Source organism: Hermetia illucens, chromosome 6 (assembly GCF_905115235.1).
Source record: "Hermetia illucens chromosome 6, iHerIll2.2.curated.20191125, whole genome shotgun sequence".
Taxonomy (NCBI): domain Eukaryota; kingdom Metazoa; phylum Arthropoda; class Insecta; order Diptera; family Stratiomyidae; genus Hermetia; species Hermetia illucens.
In genome coordinates this window covers 54,790,519-54,805,933 of record NC_051854.1, presented here as the reverse complement: position 1 = coordinate 54,805,933, position 15,415 = coordinate 54,790,519, and the positions used below count along the sequence as shown (strand labels likewise).

Here is a 15,415-nt window from a genome sequence, read left to right as displayed (position 1 = left end):
TCATTATAAGTGGAAACATAAGGGAGCATTAAAATGGTGAAAGGTCATTTCAAGATTTTATTTATTGTTCGTTCAATTTTAAAAACTTCAGATATCCTGAACACTCACCTAAAAGATCTGAAAAGCGCTATAAAATCTAGAAAGTCTAATTTAGTTTCGTATGTAATGGAACCTGCCCGCAGGTTCCTCGGTGGTGGTGGCTGATACAGTTGATCACTTGAACCGTTACGTTCTTTTCGCCGATCGAAGTATTTCGTCGATCGCGATGCTAACGAATCCACACTATCTAAAGCCTCATATTGGGTATTAGGTATAACAGATTGACTACAACTCGTATTTATGCTGGTCGCCTGACTCAATAGATTCACTACGGATCGTTTCTTTTTAAATTTAATCGATTGTTCACGCTTTAGGGTTTCATTTGATTCGATTGGCTGCGTTAGTCCTGCCGCAGCATTAGCACCTGCCATTGACCAATCACGTCCGCCAAATACTCGTATAGCGTCTGCTGCCAGAGGTTCAGATGCTTCCTCGTAGAATAGCTGCAGATATTGTTCCTTAAGCCAAAGCATGGATCGATCAGCTAGCCGTTGCTGGCGCTTGATGCCACGAACGATCCAGGTGAGACCGACAAACCATAGTCTGAAATTAAGATATTACAAAAATGAGTGGCCTTCAAATTTACGCGTTAAAGGGATGGTGAAAGGGGCTAATATCCTTTTGTGGAACTAGTCGCATAAATTAACTGGGACCGAAGCCTTTGCCTCCAGTTTTGTGGTTGTTGGTGGTGGATACTTTGGTCACCGTGGTATATAATGCTACCAGTAATGTCGGCAGGGAAGTTCCTAAAAGAAATTCGACCTTTCCGAGACTACTTGTTATAAAGGTTAACGTAGTTAAGGGAAGAGTGTTGGTTGGAGGGCAGCAAGTGATTCAAACAAAAAAATGCGTTCTGGTCGTTTTTGGAAACGGAATTATTACTGAGACTTTGGATATTTTAAAAGTGATAACATTAAAATTACATCTGTAGACATTAGCTACTTTCCATACTACATAGAAGACAGGACAGCATGTGAGCTGGATAAGTATAAAATTTAGGGCCTATGCTTTTTTGCCTGAACTCTGGTATTCTAGTGAAGAGTTTCCGCCCGTCCCTTAATTGATGGGACACGCGTGTGTAGGTCAAGTCCCGTGATAAGGCACAACCATGCCATATGACGGAGGAAGTTGGTTGCCGTGGGTTGTTAGGGTGTCCCTCTATGCTCTGCATAGGAACTGAGATTGTGGTTGGATGACTAGGTAGGGATTCTGATTAGCTTCAGTTCTAGTAATTATACTGGGAGAACCTGAGTCTTTTCATAAACTATTACCTCAGCAGACTCCTTCTCATTGTGTCCAAAAAAGATAACTTTCCGGGGGATTAACCGTTTTGAGGTTTTCAGTGTAAAATTAACATCTAGGACCTTCCGAAAAGGGAATGATACAAGATCACCTAGAAATCATTGTTATCACTTGAAAGGGCAATTTTTCGGACATGGAAACTAAGGAGAAGTTGATTTGACTTGGATGAAAATGTGAATAGAATTCTAGAGACGTAGAAAGAGAATCTCACGTTTGCACTGAGAAAATGCAGAAAACTGATGGCTTTCGCAATCACATTAAAGACCAATTTACAGAGAATGCACCAATGCGTGCGAAAAATTATAATATTTGCAAAGAGTACAGGCACCTGCAGACAGGACCTAAATAGAACGATGTCTAGAGGCGAATTGACACTCTCTTGTTTGCTGTGTAGTGATTGTTGGTAGTTTTAAAAAGTTCTATTGGATGAGTGTCTTCACACATGAGAAAACAGAGCTCATAAAAGAAGTGCTTTAAACGTTACATGTATGGACACTTTTTGAAGGCATGCTCAAGTGTCATTGCACATGATGGAAGGAGATAGAATCTTAGAGGCGAAGTTCAAAGTAGAGTCCGCTTGGATTGCACTTTGATATCGATAATTTTTTTTTCGCGTGGAGGGTTCAATAGGCAATCTTTCCTCAAACACCTCTGCTATTTTGATGACACCTGCTTGATTTTCACCGAGTCATAGACCTTGGCGGAATTGCCGTAGTAACCTCGGATAAGCCACACATTGGGAAAGGGTCACAAGTTCATTGCAGGTCGATGACCTACGTGGCATAAGACGACAGAGAAAGAGTGCAACATTTTCGAGGAATCGTGGAGAGACAGCGGTGGCGCCATATTCAGGATACATTACGGGCTTAAACAAGCTAAAGCTGCTCAATCCAATCCATAAAGAATAATGTACATAAGAAAATAAAATTTGTGACCTACAAGACACTAATTTGGCGTGCTTTCTGGTTGTTGTTGCGTAATGAATTGCGACGAGACTTCGTGAGGCCAAGGGGGTCTGCAGTACTATAGATGTTGTTGGTTGGTTGGTTTTCGATGCTGACGTTGCCGAAACGTCTTATCATAGGGTGAAAGCTCTTACTGTACAAGACAATGATCTTGCCAGTCCTCATGTTTCCTCGGAGACTTGGGTTCTTAGCAAGAGGAATTGCGAACTCTTGGCCGCGTTCGAGAGAATAATCCTCCGAAGAATTTTTGGCTCCCTATATGAGGATGGACGATTCCGTAGCATACATAACGACGAAATCTATGAGCGATACCATGACCGTCCGGTTGTGGATAAAATCCGGCTCAATAGGTTACGGTGGGCGGGTCACTTAATCCGTATGGATGAGGATGATCCCACCCAGAAAGTCTATAAGGGCAATATCTATGGTAGAAAAAGAAGACGATGCAGACCCTGCCTAAGATGGAGCGATGGCCAGACAGCTCTTAGGGATATCGAATTGGTGGACCTCTTTGCAAAACCGGGATGTCTGGAGTTCCTAGGAGGAGGAGGCCTAGACCGGATACCGGTTGTTGCGCCGTTGATGATGATGATGAGTACTATAGAAGAGGAGCAACGTTAGTCATTGTAGGGTTGTTAAGGATTTGGTACGCAATTCACTCGCAAAACAGCGTTAGATGTTACCAATAATGAATACACCTGACAAACGAATGAATGCTGTGGGCCTTGGCTAAGCGATACATTTTATAGGACGGTGCTATTAACAGCTGCTACGCTTTTACTAATATCAAACAGCCAACATTTGACGACATATTGTCCAGCGTCGGGGTAAGGGAGGGGAACCTGAAACTGGTTGTCAGTGCCCTTAACGTGACCTCACAAGTTCGTCCGCAAAATTTTAAACTATCTAGTGAAGCAAGAGAAAACGATCTAGAATATTGCTCAAGATCGAACGTAAACTCGGGGAAGAATGTCTATAGCATTCTGATGAAACGATTCACTTCTGTACATCAACTTTGTTGTTCAAAATTATGCAGGGAATTCTCTGGGTAAAGGGGGTGATGGCTGCTTTCAGGGACTTCCGAATATGATGGTAATACCCGCCGCAACTAGAGACTAGCTGTTGGAAGTTTGTAGTGGAATTAGGGACAACAATGGTTTTTGGATGGCAAAATTTTGATCGAATATGTTCGGTAAGTTGGTCAAAGCGTACCTCCCAGTGGCTCCCTACATTATGGAGTGTGAGAAGCTGTTTTAGTATCTAGTTGCTACACCAAGCAAACGAATTTCCTATACACCGATATGAGCCGTATAGCCCAACCAATCATTCTTATTTCGTTTCCGTATCCCATTCGGCTGGCATTTTGGGAGCAACTCTGAGCAGGTTTTGGTATTCTCAGTAAATCTCGTTGTTATTGTTGACTTATGGCGGGTCCAAGGATAAGTTGTCTTCGCGGGTATTCCACAGGATACTGTGTTTGACTTATTACTGTCGAACATATTGTCCAATGATGTACTAATCATTCGGCTGTGGAGGGAGCTAGGATCATCATCATCATCATCAACGGCGCAACAACCGGTATCCGGTCTAGGCCTGCCTTAATAAGGAACTCCAGACATCCCGGTTTTGCGCCGAGGTCCACCAATTCGATATCCCTAAAAGCTGTCTGGCGTCCTGGCCCACGCCATCGCTCCATCTTAGGCAGGGTCTGCCTCGTCTTCTTTTCCTACCATAGATATTACCCTTATAGACTTTCCGGGTGGGATCATCCTCATCCATACGGATTAAGTGACCCGCCCACCGTAACCTATTGAGCCGGATTTTATCCACAACCGGACGGTCATGGTATCGCTCATAGATTTTGTCATTGTGTAGGCTACGGAATCGTCCATCCTCATGTAGGGGGCCAAAAATTCTTCGGAGGATTCTTCTCTCGAACGCGGCCAAGAGTTCGCAATTTTTCTTGCTAAGAACCCAAGTTTCCGAGGAATACATGAGGACTGGCAAGATCATAGTCTTGTACAGTAAGAGCTTTGACCCTATGGTGAGACGTTTCGAGCGGAACAGTCTTTGTAAGCTGAAGTAGGCTCTGTTGGCTGACAACAACCGTGCGCGGATTTCATCATCGTAGTTGTTATCGGTTGTGATTTTCGACCCTAGATAGGAGAAATTGTCAACGGTCTCAAAGTTGTATTCCCCTATCCTTATTCTTGTTCGTGCTTGTGTTTGACCAGTGCGGTTTGATGTTGTTGGTTGATTCGTCTTCGGTGCTGACGTTGCCACCATGTATTTTGTCTTGCCTTCATTGATGTGCAGCCCAAGATCTCGCGCCGCCTGCTCGATCTGGATGAAGGCAGTTTGGACGTCTCGGGTGGTTCTTCCCATGATGTCGATATCGTCAGCATAGGCCTGTAGTTGGGTGAACTTGAAGAGGATCGTACCTCTTGCATTCACCTCAGCATCACGGATCACCTTCTCGAGGGCCAGGTTAAAGAGGACGCATGATAGCGCATCCCCTTGTCGTAGACCGTTGTTGATGTCGAATGGTCTTGAGAGTGATCCTGCTGCTTTTATCTGGCCTCGCACATTGGTCAGGGTCAGCTTAGTCAGTCTTATTAATTTCGTCGGGATACCGAATTCTCTCATGGCCGTGTACAGTTTTACCCTGGCTATGCTATCATAGGCGGCTTCAAAGTCGATGAACAGATGGTGCAACTGTTGTCCATATTCCAACAGTTTTTCCATCGCCTGCCGCAGAGAGAAAATCTGATCTGTTGCTGATTTGCCTGGAGTGAAGCCTCTTTGGTATGGGCCAATGATGTTCTGGGCGTATGGGGCTATCCGGCCTAGCAAGATAGTGGAGAATATCTTATAGATGGTACTCAGCAACGTGATACCTCTATAATTGCTGCACTGTGTGATATCTCCCTTTTTATGTATGAGACAGATTATGCCTCGCTGCCAATCGTCAGGCATTGATTCGCTGTCCCATACCTTGAGCACAAGTTGATGAACCACTTGGTGTAACTGGTCGTCTCCATATTTAACCAATTCGGCTGTAATTCCATCGGCTCCTGGCGACTTATGATTTTTTAGCCGATGAATTGCACGGACTGTTTCTCCTAAACTTGGTGGTGGCAGTATTTGTCCGTCGTCTTCAGTTGGCGGGACCTCCAACTCGCCGATGTTCTAGTTGTTCAGTAGCTCATCAAAGTACTCAACCCATCGCTCTAATATGCCCATTCTGTCGGAAATCAGATTTCCCTCTTTGTCTCGGCACGATGAGCATCGAGGTGTATAAGGCTTCATCCTGCTGACTTGTTGGTAAAACTTCCGCGCCTGGTGCGGTTGCTCCCTGTACTTTTCTAGTTCACAGACTTGTTGGTTCTCCCAGGCTTCCTTTTTCCGTCTGTGAAGTCGCTTCTCCGCTCGACGGAGTTCGTGATAAGTCTCTGCGCGTGCCCGCGTTCTTTGAGAATGCAACATTACTCGGTATGCGGCATTCTTCCGTTCCGTTGCTAGCTTACATTCATCGTCAAACCAGCCGTTCCGACTCCTTTTGCGGCTGGGGCCAAGTATATTTGTGGCCGTATCCATGATAACGTTCTTCAGGTGGTTGTGAAGATCATTAGTTGATGCTTCATCTCCAGGTCCTCTATTGACTGCGGTTATTGCGGCATCCATTTCCCTCTTATAGGTGTCGCGGAGGGTTGTGTTGTGGATGGCTTCAGTGTTCACTCTCACCTGATTGTCAGAGGGGATTCTAGGCGGTATTGTTATTCGAGCTCGGAGCACCATGCCAACGAGATAGTGATCCGAGTCTATATTGGCCCCCCTATATGTCCTGACATTCATCAAGGCTGAGAGGTGGCGGCGTTCGATCAACACGTGGTCAATTTGGTTGAAAGTGGTCCCGTCTGGAGAGGCCCACGTATGTTTGTGGACCGCTTTCCGCGCAAACCAAGTACTTCCAACAACCATTTCGTGTGACCCTGCTAATTGAATAGTCCGCAGTCCGTTATCATTTGTTTTTTCGTGTAAGCTATGGGAGCCAACGTATCGCCTGAATACGGGCTCCTTCCCTACTTGGCTGTTAAAATCCCCAAGTATGATTTTGATATCATATCTGGGACAGGCTTCGAGGGTTCTTTCTACTGCCTCGTAGAAGGTATCCTTCTCCGACTCTGCAGTCTCCTCTGTAGGGGCGTGAACGTTTATGAGGCTTATATTTCTAAACTTGCCTCGCAAGCGCAGAGTGCATAGCCGTTCGCTTATACTTTCAAAGCCGATAACAGCAGGTTTCATTTTTTGGCTGACTAAGAAACCTACTCCGAGCACATGGTTTACTGGATGGCCGCTATAATATATGGTGTAGTGGCTCTTCTCCAGGAAACCGGTCCCTGTCCATCGCATCTCTTGCAACGCTGTTACATCAGCCCTATATTGGGACAGGGTATCGGCTAGCTGCTTATCAGCTTCATCTCTGTACAGGGAGCGCACGTTCCATGAGAAAATGCGCAAATCGTTGTTCCTTTGTCGTTGCCGGGTCCGTCGTTTTGAAATCCGTCCTATCCGAGGCTCCTGTTGTGGCTTCGTAACATGTTGTTTTCCGTGTAGGGTTGTCAGCCCTACCCAACCCCCAACCTGGAGGACCAGTTGGTACAATTTGTCCCGTTTTTAGGCGCGGGAGACTCGCCTTCATCCTTCTCCGTCTGCAGCTTTTCGTCAAGAAAGAGCTCCCAGTGGTCACCACGTGGAGGTGGAGATAGGGTTTGGTAGTAGAGCTGTTGGTGTTGGTTCAGCAGGCATTTCCCAGGTTTTATGCTCCATCGTGGGTACCAATCCACGTTTCGCCCCGGGACCTATACTACCCTTTGACCACCCAGGAGCTAGGATGATAGCGTAGCTCTGTTTGTGGTTGCAAAGGTTCATGAGGTTGTTGAATTGCACTTATAAGAATCAGTAATTTACTCACAGGCGTGGGTAGAGAGAACTAGAGTGGCACTTGCAGCAAAAAATTGGAAGCAGTCATCAATAAAAAGTATGTTGCAATTCAACTGGAAATCATATCCTTACCTTCGTACTGGCCTTCATATATGTGAAATTGATCGGAGCCTCAAAAGCAAATTTTAAGCAACACCTAACATATATTATGCTTATGACAAAACATTTTACGTAAGTAGGACTCTCACCTACGTAAAGAAAAAGGTGGGCCCAGTCTACAGCTACATCATCATTGCAGATGAAGGGCCCCGAAAGAAGGAGATGTATGGACAGGTGGTAAATACGGTTAACATACTTATCCCATTAAGCAGAAATTAAAGAAAAATACTTTATGAAAATCGGACTAATTTAAAAGGCCCTTCTCCTACCTTTTTAAGGTTTGATGAAAAACAAAACTATATTAAAATCGATTTACTGTCCGTCTGCCACACGCATTTTTCTGAGAAACGGTCATAGCAATTGACACCAAATTTGGTGAAACCTCGTGCATACAGTGAGTTACATCCTTTTATGTAGAATTTAAAGGGGGGTCCCCATACATACAAAAGGCGGGGTACATTTTTTTTCAGCAAATATAGTCATGCGGGGTATCAAATGAAAGGTCTTGGTTAGTCATTTCCAAAGCCGGTCTTTAACTTTTTTTGAAAAGGTGAGAAATGCGGGGGACGAAAGTGATCATTCCTTTAAAGGACCCATTCTCAGAGACTACCCAATCCAAAAATCAGGACGCTGCCACTATATAGTGCCTAGGCTCCGAAATACCTTCCATACCGATTCAAATAATGTTAATAATATTATATTACTATAATTTTTAGTAATTGGCTTCGAAGCCCTCTTAAGTCTATCCTAGCGCCACGGAATTTTGTAGTAATGTAGGCTATAAATAGAGCATGATTCTACCTAGTTCGGCGGAAACCGCACTATTGCTAACAAAATTAAAGACTTTGAATGTCAATATCACCTGAAAGTGGATATTTTCACATATATTATGAGCTAGGTATTACATGGACAAATGCCCACTGAAATATTTTTATAAAAGAAATACACAAAACCTTTCATACCTAAAACGTCCAGCTTCTGGTTTTCCAACTTGTTTTCTTATTCACAGATATTTCTGTTTGGGCTAACCACCCAACAGAAAAAAGGACGATTGACATTTGGCTTCATTTAGGGGCAACTTATAAGATGTTTACTAGTTTTTGCCTTGAAAGCCGACTGAAAGCTGTCGCCATGTGTTTTTCGCTTCCCTATATTTATAAACACGACATGAATATAAATCATGACGAAAACAAACTATTTTAAGTCATTGTTTTAAAATTGGGGAGTGTTAATTCCGTATTAAATCGATGACCGACAGGGGTCCAGGATCTCTCAATCATTAAACAAAAATTTGCTTCGACCCTGCACTGGGTGAACTAGATCCCGACAACAGTTTTCGGTCACCTTTCTCTAAAGTCTGAGGTGAGTCAGGGTTTGATGCGTTGCCCTGCCCCGGATAAAACCGTAATTTTCCGTTTTTATGGGAAAATAATTATTAAGATGTGCAATTAAAATCTGATTTTCCAGGGAGCGTAGAAAAGCCATTTATAAGTTTGTACTGGATATTTTATCTTTTGTCCAAGCTGCAATGGAATATGCTTTTTCTCCTGTCTAAAATTAAAATCTAAAAAGAAAACGACAGGCTTTACGGCAATGTTTATGCATTTATGCACCTTTAAGCTGAGAGAAGCTCGAAGATGTTTCTTTGGACCAATGGCGTGATCATGGCAAGTTCGAAGTACGAATATTTGCGATCAATAAGAGGTTGCGCCAATCCTGAAAAAATTGCCGATGGTATGGTCAAGTAATTCGCGCTAAAGAAAATTCACTGATTGGTCTGAACATCGAAGCCATGTGATTTGAAAGCCTCGCGATTACATCCAGATTAGATTTTTGACAGAACAAAATGGCGGAACTGATCGTGATGACCCGATCCCGCTTCTAAACGGGAGTAAGGCTGAAGAGGAAGAAGAAAATAAGCTGAAAGAAGCGGAGCAGACCGGGAAGATGATAAGTTCCGCCAAATGAAGAAAGATGACTAGTTATATTAAGTAGTTCAGCAGGGAACCGGAAGAACTGGCAGTTGTTTTATTGGCGTAGATCTCGTTACTGCTTTAGAGATTTCTCCCTCTGCAAAAAGAAAGACAAATACATGTAGACGTCTACTAGCCTCAGATCAGATTTTAACAAGGTTTTTCGTCGACCAATTTTCCCTCGCTACAGTCTCAAAAAGTACTATCACATCCCCGAATTGTTTCGAATGGCAAGAATAAAGAAAAGGTAGTCTATTGAAAGGAATTATTCTCAAAGATGGAACGACGAATAATCGAACAGGGCCGGGGCACATTACGTGGAGCCGAACTAGGCCCTAGGCCAAGATGTCACTGCATTTCATTCAGAAGTGAAAGCAATAAAGTTGGAGGAGAATTTATGGAGAAAGTGAAGGCATTCTTAAATTCATATTCTCACTGACGGTCAGTACAGATCCTATGACCGAATGGGACAAAGGCTAAAGAAGAAAAAGAAGCTAGGCAAACCAGATCTGCATTAGCCCAGGAATGCCAGAATACCTTAGAGGAGGAGGAAGGTTTTGAAGAGGGCTGTCTACTCAACAGGTTAAAGAAGGGTAAACGTTCTGGTGAAACCTGCAGTTTGCAAAACAGAGGAAAATGATAAGGGTACTTATTGATTCAGCTCTGAAATTTGATTCTGCTGTTGGGTAGAACCAGTACAAAACGATTCGGAATATTCTAAGGAAGAGCGTAAGGTCGGCTAAATTACCATCATGAAGATACTTTCGCGAAGACAGCGGGAGGTATCCAGAAAGCGATGAAGGGACTTCAAACTATATGCTTAAAGTGCGCTTTCTAGGCTACAAGTTCATAGGGAGGACAAACTTAATAATCTTCACTAACGGGTCCCTCAAGGAGGACGGATTGAATTTCTCGGAAAACTCGGTTATGGAACTGGCACCACCTGTTGGAAAAATGGCCACTATATTTTAGGCGGAGATGTGTGCTACGAAAATGGTGGAGTCGCATCATTACAATCTGTTCTAACAGTTGGGCAGCGTTATCAGAACTGAATATCGTCAACATATCAAGCCAATTGGAGTGAAGTTTCCAACAGTTACTGCTGAGAATAGGCCGTCTAAATGAAACATTCCCATTCTGGGTGCCTTGGGCAATGGGTAATGAGAAAGATAACAGACTGCCTCGCCAAGGTTGTGAATCCAGAATGTTGGACCAGAGCCACGATAAATCATGAATGAGAAAGCATTTGTATCGTGGAGTTATGCTAAATAAGAAATTTTAAAAACGAATTGAGATAGCAGTGTGTGGCCACAAAACACGATCCTAGTTACCCAAAAATTCATGGCGTGCTTGTGCGATGTTTTCAGAGAAAATCAAAGAAGAAGTGAAGCGTCTATGTTCACCGAACCATTTCCCCATGCGGAATATTGCCCCTTGGATGAAAAGACAGGAACAGGAGGAACCATAGTTAAAGGTGACCATTTTCCTCTAAAGGGAGGATAATGATATTGTCCGAATAGTTACATCGCGCCCAGATCTTACAAATCCCACGCATTATATCAATATTTGAAAAAGTTTTAAGCTAGGAAGGATAAGTTTCTATATAGTTCTAAATAGGTTGAGGCGGGCACTAGGTATTGGCTTCGACCTATTTAGAACTATATAGAAACTTATCCTTCCTAGCTTAAAACTTTTTCAAGTTTCTATATAGTTCTAAATAGGTTGAGGCGGGCACTAGGTATTGGCTTCGACCTATTTAGAACTATATAGAAACTTATCCTTCCTAGCTTAAAACTTTTTCAAATATTGATATAATGCCTGGGATTTATAAGATCTGGGCGCGATGTAACTATTCGGACAATATCATTATCCTCCCTTTAGAGGAAAATGGTCACCTTTAACTATGTTTCCTCCTGTTCCTGTCTTTTCATCCAAGGGGCAATATTCCGCATGGGGAAATGGTTCGATGAACATAGACGCTTCACTTCTTCTTTGATTTTCTCTCAAAACATCGCACAAGCACGCCATGCATTTTTGGGTAACTAGGATCGTGTTTTGTGGCCACACACTGCTATCACAATTCGTTTTTAAAATTTCTTATTTAGCATAACTACACGGTACAAATGCTTTCTCATCCATGATTTATGCTGGCTCTGGTCCAACATTTTGGACACCCTTGGCGAGTCTGGTATCTTTCTCATTACCAGCGTTGATCAAGTGCCCAAGGCATCCAGAATGGGAATGTTTCGTTTAGACGGCCTATTCTCAGCAGTTGGAAACTTCACTCCAATTGGCTTGATATGTTGACGATATTCAGTTCTGATAACGCTGCCCAACTGTCAGAACAGATTGTAATGATGCGACTCCACCATTTTCGTCACAAACTTACTTCTGCTGCCAATAAAATGGCACAAATCTCGCCTAAATATAGTAGTCATTTTTCCAACAGGTCGTGCCAGTTCCATAACCGAGTTTTCCGAGAAATTCAATCCGTCCTCCTTGAGGGACCCGTTAGTGAAGATTATTAAGTTTGTCATCCCTATGAACTTGTAGCCTAGAAAGCGCACTTTAAGCATATAGTTTGAAGTCCCTTCATCGTTTTCTGGATACCTCCCGCTGTCTTCGCGAAAGTGTCTTCATGATGGTAATTTAGCCGACCTTACGCTCTTCCTTAGAGTATTCCGAATCTCTTTGTACTGGTTCTACCCAACAGCAGAATCAAATTTCAGAGCTGAATCAATAAGTACCGTTATCATTTTCCTCTGTTTTGCAAACTGCAGGTTTCACCAGAACGTTTACCCTTCTTTAACCTGTTGAGTAGACAGCCCTCTTCAAAACCTTCCTCCTCCTTTAAGGTATTCTTTCATTCCTGGGCTAATGCAGATCTGGTTTGGCTAGCTTCTTTTTCTTCTTTAGCCTTTGTCCCATTCGGTCATAGGATCTGTACTGACCATCAGTGAGAATATGAATTTGAGAATGCCTTCACTTTCTCCATAAATTCTCCTCCAACTTTATTGCTTTCACTTCTGAATGAAATGCAGTGACATCTTGGCCTAGGGCCTAGTTCGGCTCCACGTAATGTGCCCCGGCCCTGTTCGATTATTCGTCGTTCCATCTTTGAGAATAATTCCTTTCAATAGACTACCTTTTCTTTATTCTTGCCATTCGAAACAATTCGGGGATGTGATAGTACTTTTTGAGACTGTAGCGAGGGAAAATTGGTCGACGAAAAACCTTGTTAAAATCTGATCTGAGGCTAGTAGACGTCTACATGTATTTGTCTTTCTTTTTGCAGAGGGAGAAATCTCTAAAGCAGTAACGAGATCTACGCCAATAAAACAACTGCCAGTTCTTCCGGTTCCCTGCTGAACTACTTAATATAACTAGTCATCTTTCTTCATTTGGCGGAACTTATCATCTTCCCGGTCTGCTCCGCTTCTTTCAGCTTATTTTCTTCTTCCTCTTCAGCCTTACTCCCGTTTAGAAGCGGGATCGGGTCATCACGATCAGTTCCGCCATTTTGTTCTGTCAAAAATCTAATCTGGATGTAATCGCGAGGCTTTCAAATCACATGGCTTCGATGTTCAGACCAATCAGTGAATTTTCTTTAGCGCGAATTACTTGACCATACCATCGGCAATTTTTTCAGGATTGGCGCAACCTCTTATTGATCGCAAATATTCGTACTTCGAACTTGCCATGATCACGCCATTGGTCCAAAGAAACATCTTCGAGCTTCTCTCAGCTTAAAGGTGCATAAATGCATAAACATTGCCGTAAAGCCTGTCGTTTTCTTTTTAGATTTTAATTTTAGACAGGAGAAAAAGATATTCCATTGCAGCTTGGACAAAAGGTAAAATATCCAGTACAAACTTATAAATGGCTTTTCTACGCTCCCTGGAAAATCAGATTTTAATTGCACATCTTAATAATTATTTTCCCATAAAAACGGAAAATTACGGTTTTATCCGGGGCAGGGCAACGCATCAAACCCTGACTCACCTCAGACTTTAGAGAAAGGTGACCGAAAACTGTTGTCGGGATCTAGTTCACCCAGTGCAGGGTCGAAGCAAATTTTTGTTTAATGATTGAGAGATCCTGGACCCCTGTCGGTCATCGATTTAATACGGAATTAACACTCCCCAATTTTAAAACAATGACTTAAAATAGTTTGTTTTCGTCATGATTTATATTCATGTCGTGTTTATAAATATAGGGAAGCGAAAAACACATGGCGACAGCTTTCAGTCGGCTTTCAAGGCAAAAACTAGTAAACATCTTATAAGTTGCCCCTAAATGAAGCCAAATGTCAATCGTCCTTTTTTCTGTTGGGTGGTTAGCCCAAACAGAAATATCTGTGAATAAGAAAACAAGTTGGAAAACCAGAAGCTGGACGTTTTAGGTATGAAAGGTTTTGTGTATTTCTTTTATAAAAATATTTCAGTGGGCATTTGTCCATGTAATACCTAGCTCATAATATATGTGAAAATATCCACTTTCAGGTGATATTGACATTCAAAGTCTTTAATTTTGTTAGCAATAGTGCGGTTTCCGCCGAACTAGGTAGAATCATGCTCTATTTATAGCCTACATTACTACAAAATTCCGTGGCGCTAGGATAGACTTAAGAGGGCTTCGAAGCCAATTACTAAAAATTATAGTAATATAATATTATTAACATTATTTGAATCGGTATGGAAGGTATTTCGGAGCCTAGGCACTATATAGTGGCAGCGTCCTGATTTTTGGATTGGGAGCCAGCATAAATCATGGATGAGAAAGCATTTGTACCGTGGAGTTATGCTAAATAAGAAATTTTAAAAACGAATTGTGATAGCAGTGTGTGGCCACAAAACACGATCCTAGTTACCCAAAAATGCATGGCGTGCTTGTGCGATGTTTTGAGAGAAAATCAAAGAAGAAGTGAAGCGTCTATGTTCATCGAACCATTTCCCCATGCGGAATATTGCCCCTTGGATGAAAAGACAGGAACAGGAGGAAACATAGTTAAAGGTGACCATTTTCCTCTAAAGGGAGGATAATGATATTGTCCGAATAGTTACATCGCGCCCAGATCTTATAAATCCCAGGCATTATATCAATATTTGAAAAAGTTTTAAGCTAGGAAGGATAAGTTTCTATATAGTTCTAAATAGGTTGAGGCGGGCACTAGGTATTGGCTTCGACCGCTACAGGTTGAAGTCAGCACCAGAAGCGTTACGAAATCGATGTGGTAACTATCCGAAAAATTAACCTGCTTTTGAAGAGTTACACAACCGATATCGAAAGGCGAGGAAAGAACTGGAAGCGAGGAAGGAACTGAACACATTAAAAGACTATTCAGGGAAGCGGGGCCTTATCTGTAGAGAAGTGCGTACTAGCAAGTCTGATTTGCTGTAATGTATTATTAGTTTTCCTTTCCTACAAGTTCTAGGTGAATCGAAACTTACCACTATTCGAATAGATTCCAATGAAATGTCTGTAGTAACCAGAAGAAGTCCTGGAGACCGCGAAGAAGATTGCCAAAAGCAAAGCCCTCGGGATTAGCTGGGTTATTTACAACAGATTTGTGCCGATCACAGAAACGGAGAGTGGCTTCTCAGCTAGGCAGTATGGATTCCGAAAAGCGAGGTTTACTTAGAACAGTGCGGTAACGGAAATTGCGGACTCAGCAAGGAGGGCAATAAATTTTGCGCGGTGGTTACTCTAAATGTAAAGCCCTTAGGCTAAATTAGGAACTTCATAATATGAGGTAAAAAAATTGGACTGGAAACAGAAAACCGGTTGGACAGAATGAATCAAGGATGCAACACAGGATATGCCCAAATTCGTTGAAACTTGGATTTTTGAATCCCGATCTCAATGTTCAACCATCACTCTCAGGGACAGTGATCTGCCTAGAGGTTAGTGTTTGGTACACCTCGGAGTGATACTGTATCATGAAATTACTGGTGAACTGAACATGAACGTGAA

The 15,415-nt window shown here is 42.6% G+C and overlaps 1 protein-coding gene across 1 annotated transcript in view; it reads right to left on the bottom strand.

The window, feature by feature from the left end:
- Positions 1-15,415, bottom strand: part of LOC119658870 (1-phosphatidylinositol 4,5-bisphosphate phosphodiesterase epsilon-1-like) — a 401,183-nt gene that overhangs the window by 21,147 nt on the left and 364,621 nt on the right. The window contains exon 8 of the mRNA XM_038066640.1: positions 109-642. Coding sequence (XP_037922568.1) covers positions 109-642 — 534 coding nt within the window. The remainder of the gene's footprint in view (positions 1-108; positions 643-15,415) is intronic.